Raw genomic sequence first — 20,480 nt, 5'->3', positions numbered from 1 at the left:
TGTACCCATCTTGGACCAACAAAATGACAAGGAAGCAAAAGCCAGAGACTACACTACAGCACAGGACAAGGCCTGGTTCCAGTCACCTTATCTTGATAAGACTTGCAGCACAGTAAGCAGACTAAAGAGGAAAGGATCTGGAAGGGACTGACACAGGCATAAAATTTCAATCCAGGAACGATGTGTGAGAAGAGAGTAAACAGAAGAAAACTCTGAATACAATGAAGAAATACTATGGGATAAAAGAATATGCAGCAGGAATAAGTTAATAAATTAACCTAGGATGAACAACTCCATTTTGTTTTTAAGTCTCCATTCTGTGACTAAGTATTTGTTATGCTAGCTGCTTTTCTGTAATAAGTGCTTGAGTGGTAGTTTTAAAATAATGCCAGATGTATGGGGTCTGGTCTTTAGCCAGAACCACAAAAATCCACCAGAGGCCCAGATATCATTTCACTCCTGAGTCATGATTAGAAGAGACACCTTGTTCCCTACACTGAATATCTGTGTTCACTCAAGAAGTAGTACTGATTGACAGACCTTGCCATCTCAGACAGAGATAGCCTCTGACTGGGCAGAGAGGAAACCCTGTTGTGAGCATCTGGTAGGACATACTTACTGAGATATTTAGGAACCAGGCTGGTGGTTTGTTCTATCTGAGAGGGGTTGACACTTATATTGTTGAATAGTCTAAATAAAGTTTGATTGTATTCACTGATGATGGTGTCTTATTAGTGTACCATCTGCCCTAATAACCATATGTTAACAGTAAATCAGTTTTACATGGGCACCATGTGTTAGAGTATATTTAAAAACCTACTTTTCAGTTTCTCTATAAACATTAAGAAATATTTCTCTGGCCTAAAAACCCTCTCTAGGCTTGTCTCCTCAGGTGGGTTGGAACAAGGAAAGGCAAGGAAATAAGCATTTGTATAGCACCTACTATGTGCCAGGCACTGAACAAAGTGCTTTTACAATATTATCTTATTTGACTCTTTCAACAATCCTGGAAGGAAAATGAGAGAAACAGAGGTTAAGTGACTTGCTCAGACAGTATCACACAGCTAGTAAGTATATGAGGCCAGATTTGTACTCTGGCTTTTCTGACTCCAGGCCCAGTGTTCTATCTACTGTGCCTTGTACAGTAAGCTGCCTTGTAGAAAAAGAAAAGAAAAGAAAAAGAAAAAGAAAAAAAGGTCTTTCTTAAGGAAATGTAGTGAGAATGGAAACCAAATTTTAAACAAAGTACAGATTTTTTCCTGCTCTGCTGGTCTCCTGGCTGCGCTGCACAGACAGATGCTGACTGGAGTTCAACTCGGCCCGACTCGCGGTTAGCAGCACGCGCTTGACTCGGTCTCTCTCTCTCCCCAAAGGTGGCCTTGGGCTTTTGGTGAGTTTTATACGGAATATAGACTAAGCTTAGACTTAAGACTATTTGTTTTGTATTTCTACTTTCCTATCCTTCTAATCAACATCACCTGGTACCTACCACACAATAAAAGTTCTAACTAAAAAACCAGAAGCTTCTTCTATTTACTAGTCTGGGAGATAAATTAAGGGTAAGGTTAAAGAGGGGAGATTTATGATCTAATATCCAATTTTAAATCTCACAGTTTGGCATTCCCCATTCCCTGAAGCAATTTAGACTATAGCTTACCTAGAATTAAGCTAATGATCAGAGGAAAGAGGTCATTAGATTACTCAGTAGAACTGGGGAACAGATAAGGAAGGAGAATAAAGGAATAAAGTAGTGATTATTGTTCTGAAATGTTAAACTTCAAACTCTATTTTAACCTATTATTACATTTTATTCAAGATTCTTATAAATATTACCTCAGATAATCTTAGGGTAGAAGGATATTGGAGGGGATAGACTATGCTGGTTTAATCATTTCTACACTAAAAATGCATGAATGTTAGAGTGATGTTAAATAAAATTGTGGAAAACTTATGCCTAAAAAACAGAGTATTGCTACTTTTTTTGGGGGGAGGAGCAAGGGAGGAGGAGGCATTAATTGTGGTGATCCTTAGATATTCCTATTTAAAGAATTACACCCTCTTACACACAAATCCAATTAGAATAAAATAATCTTTTATTTAGGTGCTAGAGAAAGAAGACCAAGAAAGTCAAGGACTTCTCTCAAGGGGAAATGGTTCAGAGACATTCTCTGAGATACCTATCTCCTAGAACAGAAGACAGTAGGTTAGAAATACATTTTAACAGCAGAAGGAACAGATGTGTCAATTGATGCAAAAAGTTTTTGTTTTAGGGGCATCTAGGTGACACAGTGGATAAAGCACCAGCCCTGGATTCAGGAGGACCTGAGTTCAAATCCATCCTCAGACACTTGATACTTACTAGCTATGTGACCCTGGGCAAGTCACTTAACCCTCATTGCCCACCCACCCCCAAAAAAAATTACCAAAAAGTTTTTTCTTTGAAATAAAAATTCTCAGTCTACTATCTCTCTTTTCTTTGCCTTATGGATTAAAAAAAAAAAAGCACTGTGTTGAGGCAGCCTGATCCTTTGAAATATTCTTAAATTGGGCTTTCTAGTACCAAACAATTGGAAGAGGCTATCTCTAAATGGGGAAGAGAAATGTGTCTTCAGAAATCCACAGCCTTCATGGGAATAAAAACAACTACTTAGGGCTTAGGGGTAGTTTTGTTCAGCTTTAAAAAGAAAAAAACAGGGCAGCTAGGTGGCGCAGTGGATAAAGCACTGGCCTTGGATTCAGGAGGACCTGAGTTCAAATCCAGCCTCAGACACTTGACACTTAACTAGCTGTGTGACCTTGGGCAAGTCACAACCCTCATTGCCCTGCAAAAACAAACAAACAAAATAGAAAAAGAATACACTAGGGAAGAAACTAGAAAAAGTGGTGGGGAGGAGAATTAACTATTTCTCATAATTGAGGTTTACCAGAATAAGAGTATACAAACATAGAGAAGGGGGTAGAGGGATAGGACTCTCTTAACTGAACTAGGCAGAAGAGAATGGCTATATAGTCTGTTATAGAAAAACATTACATGAAGAGTGGGAGGTAGAGAACAGCTTAAGTGGGAAAGAATAGTCACTAGTAAAACAAATTTCAGCTCTAATAGGCAGGTCATGAGGAAGGGTGTCAAAAAGAGAAAAATTAAAATTAAAAACCGAGTAAGCAAGAGGAAGAGGCAGAGAAAGAATGGAAAATGGAAAAGAAAGCAGAATTGAACAATGTTTCTCCTGATAATTCTTTTTCTTTTTCTCTATTGTGATTTTATATTGATCATTTTTTGGTTTTATTAATTTGATTTTCTTTCAGGTTGGCTAAAAAAAGGTTTTTGTTAGTCTTCTCAAGAAACTAATTTTTTTGTCTTTCTAATTTTACCTATTTTCTCTAATTTTCAAGATTTCCCCTTTGATGCTTATTTCCAGTTTGGTTTTTGCTTTTCAAATTTTTCCAATTTTGCATTTTGTTCATCAATTGTCTGTTTTATTCATGTATTTGGGGGAAAGGGGATATAATTTTTCCTCTAAGGAGTGCGTTAGCTGCATCCCAGAAATGTTGGGTGTGTAATCATTGTCTTTCAGTGATTAATCATTTCTGTTATTTCCTTTGATTCATTGTTCAGGATGCCAATAAATCTCTAAATCTATGTTGTGGTTGTTGTAGTTGGTTTTTTTTGTGGGGCAATGAGGGTTAAGTGACTTGCCCAGGGTCACACAGCTACTAAGTGTCAAGTGTTTGAGGCCGAATTTGAACTCAGGTCCTCCTGAATCCAAGGCTGGTAATTTATCCATTGTGCCACCTAGCTGCCTCCTAAATCTATGTCTTTTGCTTGTACTCCCTATAGTCATTATTTTTACTGTGTGATAGTCTATAAAGCACATGCTCAATACTTTTGCTCTTCAAAATTTATTTAGAATTTCTCTGTGGCAAAGTAGCTAGCTGATTTTTGCAATGGTGCTAAATGGTATTGAGAAATATGTATATTCTTTAATGCTCTCATTCATTAGATGCCATGAATCTTTTAGTTCTAAATTTTCCAACAGTTTTTAAGCTCCATATTTTCCCTTTTGCTTTTCTTTCTGTTACTCTGTCCAGCTCCAAAGGAGGAACATTAAAGGCTCTACTATTGTGTTACTATATTATTATGCTATTCAATTTTCATTATGAATGTAGAATGCTATGGCATTTGGTACATATTTCTTTTATATTGATATTAGTTTACAATATAAGGTTTCTCTAAGGATAATGTAATTTCTTTGTTTATCTATTGATATATTTTGAATTTTTACTTTTCCTTTGTCCAACAGCATAATTGCAACTCCTGTTTTTCTAGATTTGTCTAACAAAAGGTAAATTTTCTTCCAGCCTGATTTTGATTTTCTGTGTGTCTCTGCTTTTTTAGATGTGTTTCTAGTAAGCAACAGACTGTGGCTTTTATTTTTGTGTCCATTCCACTACTCCCTTTTGTTTTATTAGACTGCTTAGTCCAACACATTTAAAGTTGTAAACATTGGATTTATATTTTCCTCAAACTGTTCCTTTGGTGTTTTTTTGTTTCAATTTTTATCCTCTTCCTTTTAAGTCAACAATTACTCTCTTCAATTATTTTGCTTAAGCTATTTTGATGCAATTCTTCTGCCATAGTAGTAGTATAGTACTGCTCTCTCCACCTTGACTATCTACTTTCTAGTTGGGGTATTTTAACTAAATTATGTTTTCATTTATTTAGTTACATATGTCTTCTCCTTTTTTGTCCTTTCTCTTTTCTCTCTCAATTAATTCAAAATCTCCTTTCCTATGCTCTCAAATTTCTTCTGTTAGGATTTCTTTTTTTTTTTTTTGTGCTTTTTTTCTAAGAAGTCTTTCTTTGCTTTGTTTCTTCACTAATTTTTTTATCAATGTTATTGATAAAAAAACACACCAGAAACACAAGATATATATGTATATGTATATATATGTATATGTATGTGCATAGACAGATAGGGTTAGAATAGAATTTATTATGCATGCTTCATGCAAATTAAACAAAGGAATGGCAATTGTGATTTCTGACAAGATAACAGCAAAAACTGATATAGTTAAGAGATAAGCAGCTAATCTAAATTATGTTTAAAGGCACCATAGATAATGAAATAATATCCACACTCAAAATATATGTACAAGTAGAATTGTTTCCAAATCAGGGGTTCTTAACCTGAGGTCCACAGACCCCTAAAGGGATCTATGGATAGATTTCAGAGGGCCCGTAAACTTGGTTAGGGAAAAAAATTACTTCATTTCAATATAATTGATTACCATTATATTCCTGTTTATTTTATGCATTTAAAAATATTATTGAAAAGGGGTTCATCATGACACAAACCGTTAAGAACTCCCAAAATCTAAATAGTAGATGGAAAATTTAATCAAATTACAGGGAGAAAGACAGTAAAATTCTAATAGTTGTGATTTTTCATTTTGGACCTAAGTAAATCTTAAAACAAAAACAAGAAAAATGTTAAAGAGCTGAATAAATTTAAGGAAAACTAGATATAGATTTCTAGGGTTAAAATGGAAATACAAAATGGCATCTTTACAAAAATTGATCATGTTTGAGATGTAAACCTCATAAAACAAATGATGAAAAGCATCAACATTAAACATATCTTTTACTGACCACAACACAATAAAAATTATAATCAAGGTCATTTGAAGAAAGAGTATGAACTTAAGTGGAAGTTAAATAATATCATTCTAAGGAACATGTCAAATAAATCATAAAAACAATAGATAATTTCATTTAAAAACAAGAAAAAGACAATATGCCACAATTTCTGAGATACAGCCAAACTGGTCATTGGGGAAAAATTTATATCTGTAAATAATTTCACTAACAAAGATAGAGGGGCAGCTAGGTGGCACAGTGGATAAAGCACCGGCCATGGATTCAGGAGGACCTGAGTTCAAATCCAGCCTCAGACACTTGACACTAGCTGTGTGACTCTGGGCAAGTCACTTAACCCTCATTTGCCCTGCCCCCCCCCCCCCAATTAAAGCTACTAACAAAGATAGAACGAAAATTTTTTAAAAAATAAATTCTGATAATCATAGGTAAATACAATTAAAACCCCCAAAATTAAAAAAATAAACTTTAGATAACTTGATTCAAAAAAGGAGGTAAAAACGCACCAATATAACAATTATAAATACCACAATGACTACCCACTACAAAATCACTTAATAGATGGTCCTTGAGAGTTACTATGGTTGAAAAACTCATTATCCTGTGACCAAGATGGTGAAGAAACTCTCAGAACTTAGGCTGGTATTCAGATGACAAACATCTGGTCTCTTACTAGACCTGTAGGTCCCCTTCCTAAACCATCAGTATCAGGACCTCCAATACCTCTATCTCTCAGTCCTTTCACAGTAATTACCCTTGCCCTAAATTCACTTTCTCCCCTTCCCAATTTCAATCCTACAGATGTTCAAACCTACACTTTCCTTTAATGTCAAATCCCTCGATCCTTTGTTCTTTATCAACACTCATGCCTTGTCAAACTCCAACTCTGAATTCAATGTCACCATGGTATTGTTCTACTCCTACAAACAGGCAGCTTAACAGACAGAGGAAATCATAAGAAAAACAACTTTGAAAAACTTGCAAATTCTGATCAATACAATGACAAACCATGATTCCACAGTACCAAAGATGAAACACAATATTCACCTCCTGACAGAAGGAATGCAGAACAAGACCAATATGGGAATTTGTTTTGCTAAGGTATATATATATATATATATATATATATATGTATATGTGTATATATATGTATATATATATATACACACACACACATATATAATGAGGGTTTTCTTTTAAAAAAAAGTTTAATAAGGGGAGCAGGAAGTGAGATAGATGATTTTTTAAAAAAATTTAATAAAGGGAAAGAGAACAGAGTAAAAGGAACATACTAAAAGTCAGAAAAAAAGAAAGAGGTGTTGGAACTTGCAATTTCTCATAAGTGAATTACGTAAGTATACAAATATGAGAGGAAGGGGTGGGGAAAGTGGGCATCAAATTAATGCCAATCTTATCTGAAAAGGACAAAGGAGGATTGAACACACACACACACACACACACACACACACACACACACACACACAAACAGTTTGGTAGTACAGAAATATATCAAACTCAACAAGGAAACAATCAGGGGTGAGGGTTTGGGGGGTATTGAGATAAAGGATAATATCAGGGAGGTAAGCAAAACAAACCTCCCAATCTCGAATGGAGCATTAAAAGCAGTGGGGAAGGGAAGGGATTGAACCAAGAACTAAAATCTAATGAGGTGCCTATCAGTTGAGGAATGGCTGAACAAACTGTAGTAAATGAATGTAATAGAGTATTACTGAACTGTAAAAAATGATGAAGGAGACTCTTTCAGAGTTTTCAGGGGAGTATAAAGCAACACAGAGTGAAGTGAGCAGAATCATGAGAAAAATTTATACAAGAAAAACTACATTATACAAAAAAACAGATTTGAGATTCTGATGAATGCAATATTCGACCATCTTCTGTATGATTAAGTGTGTTGTACATGCTTCCTGACAGAGAAGTGATGGACTTAGGGTATAGAAACATACAAGTCTGGAAACAGTCAATATGTGGATTCATTTTTTGGTCATATTTTCATTGTTAAGAGGTTTTTTGTTACTATTGTTTTCTGTATTTTAAAGGCATGGAAGGAGAGGGGGATGAGGAAAATGCTGATGCCTCCAAAAAGGGGCCATTTAAAAAAAATACACAGAAGAGAAGAAAAGTAATAGGGCAATTTTAGAAATAATGAGTATAATTTATTAAGTGCTTTTTTAAAGAGCAAGTGGTCTGAAATAGAGATTCATAGTTTCACATATAGCCCCCTTTTATATTCTTCTGTATATATGGAAATGCTCTTTTTAGGTATTTAATTTCAAAATTAAATTAAAAAAAAAATCTATTTGAGGGGCAGCTAGGTGGCACAGTGGTAAAGCACCAGCCCTAGACTCAGGAGTACCTGAGTTCAAATCTGGCGTCAGACACTTGACACTTACTAGCTATGTGACCTTGGGCAAGTCGCTTAACCCGCACTGCCCCACAAAAAAACAAACCAAAAAAAAAAAATCTACTTGACAAATCTAAGGTGAGTAATGCATGGCTAGATAGTAGTTTGTAGAGGTGTGCCAGTTCTTATCAGCTCTGAAAGCTTGCTGTATTTTTAGTGTGAGCATTTACACCTTAAGAGTCGACAACTGCTAAAAACCAAAGCTTGATTTATTGTTCTGTTGATTGAACAGACTTGAGAAAGTGATGGAGAAAATGCTACTAATGCAAATTGAACTCAATTGTTAAACAGCTTGTTTTTTAAAATATCTGAACTGTCAGCCCTCTGTGATTCCACAGTGTGAGTTGGCTGTCAAAAAAGGTAATACAACCTTGAACTGAAATGTGAGGCATTAAGTCCAGGACTAGGAAAGCAATTTTACTATAATCTACCATGGCCAGACCAGATCAGGAGAACAATAGTCCAGTTCTGGGAGGACACTGAGGAACTGGAGAGAACTCAGAGGAAGGCAACTAAGACAGCAGAGTCTCAAGAATGTTTAAGTTTAAAGAGCAGAAAACTTAGGAGAGACATGATAGCTGTATTTAAGTATTTGAAACGTTGTCACATGGAAGAGGGATTCAACTTGCTCTACTACATTCCCTAGCACAGAACTAGGAACATCACATGAAAGTTGCAGAGGTGAATTTAGGCCTGATGTCAAGGAAAACTTCCTAACAATTAGAGGTATACTAAAGAGGAACTGGTACTGAATATTTTTGCACAGGATTAAGCAAAGGCTAGATGACCACTTTGTAGAGGTATTCTTATTCAACTGCATATAAATTAGATTTCCTCTAAGATTCACTCCTGCTCAATGGCTGTTTCATTATTACGTATCTAAACAAATCATTACTTTTGTTCTTCCACCACTAAGTCAAGAAGTTCTTATTGATGTCACAATTTATCAAAGTCAAAATGGAAAGGAATTTACAAAACTGGACAAAATACAACTGAAGGTGCAAAGAATTTCAAGTAAATAGCTAGGAAAAAAGGAGGAATGAAGAAGTGTGAGAGTTGGAATAACACCTCCTGCTGGGAACATTTTGTGAGCTCTGGCCTGAGGACATAGCCATGTGGCCTTGGCGTCAGGAAGTGACATTTGCTCATGGGTACTGTCGATCAAAGATATCAGCCAATTAGCTTGGAGCTGTGTGTGTATAGACAGCCCTGTTTCCTGTTTCACAAGAGGTTTCTGGGAGGAGGAAGGAGTGAGGGGGTCGCTCTTTCGCCGGGATCTCGTGTGGAATGGAGCAGAGATGCTGGCTCCCTTAGATAGATAGATAGATAGATAGATAGATAGATAGATAGATAGATAGATAGATAGATAGATAGATAGATAGATAGATAGATGAAGGCATCTTGGCCTCTTTCTCTCTCCTCACCAAATTCTTATGCTCCTTAATAAATACTTAAAAGCCTAAACTCTTGCTAAAGCTTATAATTTATCGCGACTACTCAAAAGATTTTTAGACAGTTTATCTAGAATTTTAGCCACCATACAGATAGCAACTTTACAGAAGGAATGCAATACTCTCAAACCTCAAACTATATTATAAGGGAGTAATCATCAAAATTATTTGGTACTACTTAAAAATAGAAAATGTAGGATCTGTGGAACAGATTAAATTAGCAAGCACCAAAAACACTGAACAGACTCATGATGGAAAATACTCTCCACATCCAGAAAAAAGAACTGTGGAATCTGGATGTAGATTGAACCACACTATTTCTGCTTTTTTTAAATTTGTTTTTTGAGGTTTTTCCCTTGTGTTCTGATTCTTTCACAACATGACTAATGCAGAAATTTGTTTAATGTGATTGTACATATATACCCTATATTAGATTGCTTTCTGTCTTGGGGAAAGGGGAGGAAAGGGAGGGAGAAAAATTTGGAACTAGGAATCTTAAAAAAGCAAATGTTGAAAACTATCTTTACATGTAACTGGAAAATAAATACTTTTATGATTAAAAAAAATAGCTGAGTGTTTGATAAAACCCTTTGATTCAGAAATGGCTGAACAAATTGTAGTATATAAATGTAATGGAATATTACTAATGAATACGAAGAAACAGGGGAAAAGTTACATGAACTGATACAAAGTGAAGTAATCAGAACCAGCAAAACAATAAGCAATAACTAAAAAAATGCGTTTCAGAGAGACAGTGGCCGACTAGGTACCAGCACTGTGCTATCACCAATGAAATCTATATGTCATATGTAAAATACAAAAAGACACAGAGAAATGCTTCAAATGTGTTTGGTAGATCCTCTCTGGAGGAACTAGGAAAGAACATGAACAAAAATCATACAGGCTGAAAAGGCAGAGATGATCTAGATCTATAATGATAAAGGGAATGCTCACATTAATGGGCAATTAAATTTAAAAAACAGGTGAGGTAATAGTTACAGTTCTGTCACTAAATAGCTGTGCCATCTTGAACAAGTCAGTTAACCTTTCTGAGCCTGTTTCTTCATCTGAAAAGAAGAAAGGTGGATCTGACTCAATTTAGTACAGGTAACATTTATTAGGTGCCTACTATTTCCAAGGTACCATGCTTGACCTTTAAGGTTCTGGGTTTTAAGATCCTATATTCCTACAAACATATCAACTTAGAAAAAAAAAGTAAGATGTCTACTCTCTGATATTAAAGTAAAATATGTCCAATGCTATAATGTACCATGCATCCCTTCATGATCTTTTTATAGATATTACCCATTAGAAGTACTGACTATTTAGTACTGGCTAAGAAATAGAGAGAAGGATCAGTATAGTAAGTTAGGTACACAAAACACAGCAGTAAATGAATATAGCAATCTCCTGTTTGATAAACCCAAAAACTCCAGCCTCCAGCCTCCTGGATAAGAACTTGCTATTTGACAAAAACTGCTGGGAAAACTGGAAAATAGTATGGCAGAAACCAGGCACAGACCAACATCTTACACCATATAACAAAGTCAAGTCAAAATAGGTACATGATCTAGACATAAAGGGCAATACCATAGGCAAATCAGAAAAGGAAGTAATAGTTTACTTGTCAGATCTATGGAAAGGGGAAGAATTTATGACCAAAGATGAGATAGAAAACATTATGAAATGCAGAGTAGATCATTTTGACTACATTAAATTAAAATGGTTTTGCACAAACAAAACCAATTCCAACAAAATTAGAAGAAAAGTCGAAAACTAGGAAATATTTTTTACAGCCAGTGTTTCTGATAAAGGCTTCGTATCTAAAATATAGAAAGAACTGAATCAAATAAAAAAGAATACAAGTCATTCCCCAATTGAGAAACAGTCAAAGGATTTGAACAAGCAGTTTTCAGATGAAGAAATTAAAGCCATCTAAAAAAATGTTCTCAATCACTACTGATTAGAGAACTGCAAATTAAAACTACTCTGAAGTACCACCTCACGCCTATCCAATTGGCTAATATGACAAAAAAAGAAAATGATAAATGTTGGAGAAGATATGGGAAAATAGGAACACTAATGCATTGTTGGTGGAGCTGTAAACTGATCCAATCCAGCCATTCTGGAGAGCAATCTGGAGTCATGCCCTTTGACCCAGCAATACCACTACTAGGTCTATATCCCAAAGAGATCATAAAAAAGAGAAAAGGACCCACATGTGCAAAATATTTACAGCTGCTATTTTTGTGATGGCAAAGAATTGGAAATTGAGGGGATGCCCATCACTTGGGGAATGGCTGAACAAGTTGTGGTATATGAATATAATGGAATACTATTGTGCTGTAAGAAATGATGAGCAGGCAGATTTCAGAAAAACCTGTTAAGATTTATATGCATTGATGCTGAGTGAAATGAGCAGAACCAAGAGAACATTATATACAGTAACAATACTGTGTGATGATAGAATGTGATAGACTTAATTTTTCTCAGCCATACAATGATCCAAGACAATGCCAAAAGACTCATGGTGGAAAATGCTGTCTACATTCAAAAAAATAACGATGGAGTCTGAATGCAAATTGAAATATACTATTTTCACTTTTGTTGCAGCTTTTTTGTTGTTGTTGTTGATTCTTTCTTGCGTTTTTTCCCCCTTTTGCTCTAATTCTTCTTTTATAACATGACTAATGTGGAAATATGTTTAACATGATAATGTATAACCTATATCAGACTGCTTTCGGGTTCGGGAGCAAGGAGGAAAGGGAGGATGAGAGAAAAATTTGGAACTCAAAAAAAATCTTTACATGTAATTGGAAAAAAATGTTTCAAAAAAGAAAAAAAAATTTTAAATTAAAATAAGTGCTAAAAAGGAAGAAGAGATGATTTCTCTAATTATACAAGGCTGGGTATTTAAAAGGAGATACCTGGATTGTGATGGTGCCTTTCTCAGTGTCTGTCTGCAAGTGAATCTCCATTTCTGGCAATGTCTGGCCTTCTGAAATCAATTTATGGCGCAATTTTTCTAAGGCATCACTACTATTGGAGATCAGTTCTCGTATGAATACCTATTAAAAGGGAGACAAAATGGAAGTGACCTGTAATAAATGCTGCAATACTTAGCTACAATTAAAACCACTACAGGATTGGGAATAATAAACTCAGCATGTTTGGTTCTTTGAACATAGGGTTTTCCTGACTTTTTAACTACAAAGAGGTTTCTCAAGGCAGTTCCGCAGAACCCTTTTTTCAGGAGGTATAAATAAAGTCATGACATGGAATCTTTTCTGAATTTACAGCCAAAAGTTATGGGACTGTCATGTAAAATTCTAAAATCAAAAGTAAATGCTATTAGGCAATTTTTTAAAAACTATACCATATCTCTTCTACTGTATAAATGAAGAAAAGTTCACTGCTTCTTTTTCAAGTAGTGACTTTCAATTAACTATCTGTATAAAACTAAGATCAACTGTATTCTACAAACATATATATATAGGACCCACTACAAATCTATTTTATTAGGGACAACTGAAAACTAGTCTATAATAGACCTCGCTTTACATATATATGTGATACAAAATTACATACAATACCCACAGGGTATAATTTAACCTCAAGTAAAACTCAATCTGGTATAAACTGAGATATTTAAAACAGTACTTTTCACAATATTTCTTTTAATGCCCTCTCTTCTTTACCATATACATGTCAACCTTCCATTTTACTCTTATCTACAGCCCAATACTCAATTATTTATCTCTGTACAGCAATAACCAACTATATGTACATATATTTAAGACTTTTCTATTCTTCATTTATTAAGTATTGTCTCCCCTGTGAGAATTCTAAACTCCAGGGCCGGTGCTCTATCCACTACTTTTAATGATTTTTGCTATTGGGGTTTTTTTTTTGGGGGGGGGGGATGAGGCAATTGGGGTTAAGTGACTTGCCCAGGGTCACACAGCTAGTAAGTGTCAAGGGTCTGAGGCCAGATTTAAATTAGCATAATTCCTTATCACCCCCATTCAACACATCAAGGGGATTTATTGATTTAAACTGTCAACAAAATAAAATTTATTTCCAGAGTCAACCTATGCAAAGGACCATATGGGTGGATTTATCTGTGAAACTAGAAACAGATTTTTGTTTAAAGGACTCTCTGGTAGCTTAGAACAGAACCTGCCCAGAGTCCAGTACATCCTCATAACTAACATACTATCTGAAATTCCTCAGAATTGTATAAAAATACAGTTTTTCTAACAGAAACAATTAGGCATGAATAACAAGTACTATACCTCCTTCTCTGAGTACAAGGACCGAGCAACAATGTCCAAAAGCTTCTTTGTCTCAGCCTGGAACTCGTGTTTGGAGATGGAACCTAGTAAGTAATCAACATACACAGCCACTAAACTCAGGTACTCCTGAATCCAGGGCCAGTGTTCTATCCACTGCGCCACCTAGCTGCCTGCTATTGTTTTTTAAAATAATGAATAGTAATGTATATAGATATATAGATATAACCTATATCAGATTACCTGCTATCTAGGGGAGGGTAGAGGGAGGGAGAAAAATCTGAAATTGTAAAGCTTGTATAAACAAAAGTTGAGAACTATCTTTACATGTAACGGAAAAAATAAAATACCTTATATGTAAAAAAAAAAAAAAGAAATAGCAATCCAATGACTAATGGAGGACTAAACCTTAAAACATGAAAAAAAAAATAATGAATAGTATAAAGGGAGTCAATGAACATTTCAGGAACACATAATTTCTGGTTGAGTCTTCCTGGTAAGGAGGTCCTACAAAATAAATATTTCCTATCTTGATCAGTGGATTCAGGTTTTCTAGGGCTCCTTTTTACAACAGAGTGAAAAAGAAACTTAGTCTACAGCTAAGTCCCAATTAATGCAAATAACTCACTCCCCTGAAGTGATTCTATTATTTGAATTCACATTGCATATTTCCATTGGGTGGCCTGGGACCAGGTAATATATTTCACATAATGAAAATTTCAAATAGTGTGAATTAAAATACACAAATATCTTGTACAAAATAACTAATATGGAAATGTTTTACATGATTGCACATGTATAATCTATATCTGATTGCTTACCACCTCAGGGAAGGAGGAAAGGAAGGCAGAGATAGAATTTGGAACTCAAAACTTAAAAAAAAAAAAGAAATTATTTTAACATATAATTGGTGAATTTTTAAAAAATTTTACTGATGAAGAAAAATACATATATAAAAATGACTACCACGGGACTCAGGCTTTTAAAAAAGATTCTATTAGTATCAATTTGGCAAGTACTTTAAAATTGTGGAATTGGTTTTAGATATTCCTTTAATAGGCTATAGAACAGCACAATTATCTGGCAACCAAAATTTTTCATACTTGATTATCAGACCCTAGACTATATCCAAGAAATTGAATCTATCTTCATCCCTTTCTCTCTCACACCCTGCTTTTACCTGTACACTGAAAACCAGAAATGGATAGACTTCAAGAATGGTTATTAAGTTAATCTTTATAAAGTTTCTAAAACCCCTGGGGAATGAAAGATACAATTTAAGAAATGAATCCTTGGAGAAGCTCAGCTAGTAACCTCCTAAACTTGGAGGTTACTTCTTACCTCTGATGAGCACTAAAAAAAAAAATCATCATTTAAGGAGATGGTACACCATCCCCTAGTTTTATAGGCAGCCACCAGAGGGTGTGAGACACATTAGGCTTAAAGCCATAAGTCCTTGCTATACAGAGATGGCACATTATTTTGGGAGGAAAGTGAGACGCCTCATATGTCTGAGGCCTGCTATATTTCAAAGTTAATATATAACTCTATCACATAATTGCTTCCATTATCTCAACTATTTCCTATTGTTGAGCCCAACAGCAATACCCAAACCAATTCCTACACAGTACCCTGAACAGTCTCTGTACTGCTGATGATAGTGTGCAGTGGCTCCTCTTTTTTATCTTCAGCTGCTTGTGTACTATATTTCTGTCCACCATAGATGCTAGAAACAGCCAGGTTCCGCATAGGGTTCACAAGCTTGGCATTTCTCCACAGACATGGGGAGAGTTTTCCTGGAAAAAAAAAAATTCAAAATGGTTGGAAAGTTATAGTACTTTACATGTTAACTCACCTTATACCCACAACCACCCTGTGAGGTAGATGAGATTTTTATTTCCATTTTACAGATGAGGAACCTGAAACATAAAGAGGTAATAACTTGCCCAGGGTCACACAGTTAAGTGAGTGTCTGGTGTAACATTCAAACTCAAGTTATACTGACTCCAAGCCCTGGGTTCTAACCAAGGCGCTATCTGGCTGCCCAATTAATAGATGTGGACAGGTTAGTGTACTATGACATCTAGCAGGAAAAAGTGTGGATTTTTCTAAAGCTGCCAATTTTTCAAAAATGCCCATAATTCCACAAGAAATAAATGCAGTACCTGAACTTAATTCAAAGTTTTCCTCTGTTTTACTTAACTATTATTCTGATTATCCTCCTTTGTACATCTCAAAAACTCAAATTCACAAAACACAATTCATTTATGCCTTAGGTCTCCAGACTTCTAGTGGAACCTGTCAATGAACTGCTACACTGACTTACCCCATGCATTCAACAATCCTTTCAATTCAACACACATTTATTTATTAGGTACATACTAGCAAATAAAAGTGCTAGGTGCTAGGACTACAAAGACAAAAAACAAACAGAATCTATCTGAAAGAAGTTTGCATTCCACTGGAAGGAAAACAACATGTACACAGATAAATAAATACAAAGTAATTTCAAGAGAGCAAAAGTAGTAACGGCATGGGAAAGGTTCAGAAAAAAGGCTCCAGTAGGATGTGGCATAAGAGCCCTGCTTTGAAGGAAACTAGGGATTCTATGAGGCAGAGATAAGGAGTATTACATATAGGGGACATGGTGGATGACCCATGCAAAGATATGAAAGACAAATATAGAATATCCTGTATGAGAAAGAGCTAGCACAGCAGTCTGAAAAAAGTATACAAAGAGGGGACGGCTAGGTGGCACAGTGGATAAAGCACCGGCCCTGGATTCAGGAGTACCTGAGTTCAAATCCGGCCTCAGACACTTGATACTTACTAGCTGTGTGACCCTGGGCAAGTCACTTAACCTCCACTGCCCTGCAAAAAAATTTTTTTTTAAAAAAGTACACAAAGAGTAGGGATATGAAATATGATTGGAAAGGTAAGTGGAAGCCATATTATAGAGGGCCCTAAATGTCCTTTATTAAATGATTACAATGTGAAGGGCAATGTATATTTCACTAAAGGAGATTATAAATGAAGGAAGGTTGGTATAGAGGAAGGGACACGGGGGAGGTGGAATGGTGGGGTGGGGGGGGGGGAGAGAGGATAGATATCATAGTGTCCCTGCCTCCCTGGAGCTGATCATTTAGCAGAGACAAGACAAGTACATACATATAATAAAAATGAAAACATGTATAAGAGAAGCTCAACTTCACTGGCTGGCAGCATGACTAATATCCTTTTTTTGTTTTGGTTTTGCTTTCTAAATTAAAAAAAAATGCCCCCCACCCCAATTTTCAAACAACATTTTATCTCTCCTACTCCTCCCCTACACCTGGAAAAGAAGAAAAACAAAGCCCTTATAACAAATAAGTATGCGAAGAAAAATAAATTCATGTTGACTTTGTCTAAAAATGTGTGCCAAATTCTTCAGATTGATCCATCACCTCCCCATCAGGAGGTGGGTAGAAATCTCAGTCATCAATCCTCTAGAATTAAGATATCACTGCGCTGATTTTAAGTTCTTAAATCTTTCAAAATGAATTATTTTTACATGTTGATATTATAGCATAAACTGTTCTCCTGGTTCTACTCACTTCATTGGCATCAATCCATACAAATCTTTCTATTTCCTCTGAAATGGGCCCTTCCTTGGTTTCCAGTTTTTTGCCATCACAAAAAGGACTTCTATATATATTTTTTTTACATAAGGAATCTTTCTTTCTTTCGGATCTCCTAGGGGTGCTCTTTTTGGATCAAAGAGAATTTGAGCACTAACTTTTAAAAAGCCAAAACCATTCTAGCCACTTGGTTTGAATCAATAGTTTTCTGATGTGCTTCACTCTTACTTGGAAGGTTTCAATGACAAAGTAGATCAGTGCTAAATTTCGATGGATTCCTTTAGGAGGAAAAGAAAAAAAAAGAAAGAAAGTTCAATAAGATACTACTGGAAGAACACTACAGCAAAGGATCAATGAATGACCTGCTGATCCGAGGTGGCTGACTAGAATTTCTGAGGGAGGGAATTACAAAGGCTAAAGGATGGCCAAGAAAGCATTCAATTTAACAAGCATTTATTAAGGATTCACTATATAAAGGCATTGTGCTAGGTAGGCCCTGAGGATATAAAGATAAAATAACAGTCCCTCACCTCAAGAAGTTCACATTCTATTTGGAATAAAGAAATTGTAATACTTAATACTCAAATTAAGTGCTTCAAAACCCAACAGTTTCAATTATATCCACATATGCATAAAGACTTGTCAATTCTTTAGACAATTATACATGGATTATTTAAAAATCCTCCTAATTTGTTTTCCCATCTCACATCAACCTATCTCAATGACAGATGAGTCTTCCAACATAAATTTCACTGTCAATCTCTGACTTGCTAAGAAACTAGTATGGTTGGTTCCCTACTGCCTCTCAGACCAAATCTTTTTCATTCTGGCACTGAAAGCCCTTCAACAACTGGTCCCACCTTTATCTATGCTTCCACATCAGTCCACTTTGTCTGCTCACTGTTCCTCACCAATCCCATGCCCATCCTTACCTGTTCACATACTATCTGCCCCTGAAACCAAGAATGCTAATTTTTACTGCTTTCCCCCAAAAGCACCAGCACATAGAACAGGTACTTCATCAGTGCCTATTGACTTATTGGCCCAAAAAGGGTTTAAACAGTGAAAAGGGGAAAGGCTACCAGTTTTTCACTTTAGTAAATCCTGTAATTCATGCTTCATTACCATTGAACATTTAGTAAACTGTGTTTCTTTGGAGCCTTATTCCCTCTAGCTTTACACTTCCTCTAATCTTTGCTTCCCCCCAAAACAACAAAAACCCCCCCACTATTTCAGGGACCTTCATAGCTCCTCTCTGTCCTTCATCCTTCCTTAACTAAGAATGGCCCCCTTCTCTTCCTCTTAGCCTCCTCTCCTCCATTAAATAAAGTCAGAAGGCGAAAAAATACATGAGCTCCACAAGAAATAGATAAATCCAAGGAATGAGACTCCAATATTTTGAGGCTCCCCTTTCCATCAAGTCAAAAAATTTCAAAGCAGAACCCAGAACTGGGAAAAGGAAAGAAGAGATGATGGGTATGATCCATAGTGGTTTCCAAAGGAGACCTCAATATTTCCCAGTACAATTCTGAGGTTATTAACAATTAGAAACCCATCTAGTGACCAACTAGATTCCAGGTGAATAAGGACATCTAGAATTAAGTCTCAAACAGATAATGCAATAGTATTTAAACCAGATACCAAATATGTTATCTACATTGCTTCTTCCTTTGCTGCTTTCCCCCAATACCCCAAAGAAAAAACCACAAACCTCAATGATAGACTACAGTGTTCTAGTGCTAAATTATTTGGTGGCTTAGGTCACACAAAATAGGAAGCATTAAGAGAAAAAATATGCCACAAAAACAAAAAAGGCCATGGGAAGGAGGACAATGCTAAAGATTTCACCCCAACCAAAACCCTACCGTATCCTACAAAGCTCAGCTCAAAACCTTTCTCCTTCAATAAAGTCTACCTACCCTGACCAAGTGATCAGCTCACACTGGCTCTCTAAATTTATCTCTCAATTTACAGCATCCATTTGAAAACTGAGCCTTTTTATATTTCTTATATTACTATTATTTGACTTTTCACATATTCATGAACTTTGTCTTCCCAAACAGGTAACTCTTGAAATTGCTCTCCAGTCACCAATGGTTTAATTGCCAAATCTGATGGCCTTTTCATAGTCCTCATCCTATGAACTCTGCTACAATTGACACAGTTGACAGCTCTCTCTCTCACACCTCTTTCTCCCCCTCCTACCTTCCTCCATTTCCACCTTCACAAACATACACACTTCATCAGTTCCCATGAATTTAATTATCATCTCTACACCAAATTACTCACAGATCTAAATATCCAACCCATCTCTCTCCTGAGCTCATATTCTATTAGATATTTCCAACTGGATGTTTCTCAAATTTATCATGTCCAAAACAGAATTCATTTTCTTTTGTATCCAACTCACCTCTTTACCAAACTTTCCGATTTCTGCTGAAGGCACCACCATTTGTATATTCTCTCAGACTCAAAACCTCTGTATCACATAATCAACTGCTAAGTCTTGCCATTTGTAACTATAAAACATCTCTAGGATCCCATCTACTCATACAACCATCACTTCAGTTCAGGCCCTCATCAATTCCAGCCTATATAACTGCAATGGGCTCCTAATTGGTATCCCTGCCTCAAAGTGTCCCACACTCCACACTGCTGCTAATGTGATTTTCCTTAAGCAAAATCTGACATGCTCAATAAACTCCACACCACTTTGGAAGCATTGAAAACTTTAAGGCTCCCAGACTGAATTGTGAAAGCAGTAGGATATAAAAGGGAAACTTTTCAAAAGCTAAGGCCAGACATCTCTTCCACACAGAAATGAGCAGAATCTAGCACTAACATAAAGTCCAAAGTCAAGAAGCAGGCTGGAAGAATGAGCAAACAGAAAAAGAACCTGACCATAAAAAGCTACTATTGGGGCAGCTAGGTGGCACAGTGGATAAAGCACCAGCCCTGGATTCAGGACTCCCTGAGTTCAAATCCGGCCTCAGATGCTTGACACTTAACTAGCTGTGTGACCCTGGGCAAGTCACTTAACCC

At 36.0% G+C, this 20,480-nt stretch overlaps 1 protein-coding gene across 1 annotated transcript in view; it reads right to left on the bottom strand.

Moving 5' to 3' along the window:
* Positions 1–20,480, bottom strand: part of TRAP1 (TNF receptor associated protein 1) — a 75,623-nt gene that overhangs the window by 39,010 nt on the left and 16,133 nt on the right. The window contains exons 2-4 of the mRNA XM_043975257.1: positions 15,453–15,617; positions 13,825–13,907; positions 12,457–12,597 (exon numbers count right to left, since the gene is read on the bottom strand). Of these exons, the coding sequence (XP_043831192.1) occupies positions 12,457–12,597; positions 13,825–13,907; positions 15,453–15,617 (389 nt within the window). The remainder of the gene's footprint in view (positions 1–12,456; positions 12,598–13,824; positions 13,908–15,452; positions 15,618–20,480) is intronic.

Source organism: Dromiciops gliroides, chromosome 1 (assembly GCF_019393635.1).
Source record: "Dromiciops gliroides isolate mDroGli1 chromosome 1, mDroGli1.pri, whole genome shotgun sequence".
NCBI classification, from domain to species: domain Eukaryota; kingdom Metazoa; phylum Chordata; class Mammalia; order Microbiotheria; family Microbiotheriidae; genus Dromiciops; species Dromiciops gliroides.
This window is presented reverse-complemented; position numbering and strand designations above follow the sequence as displayed.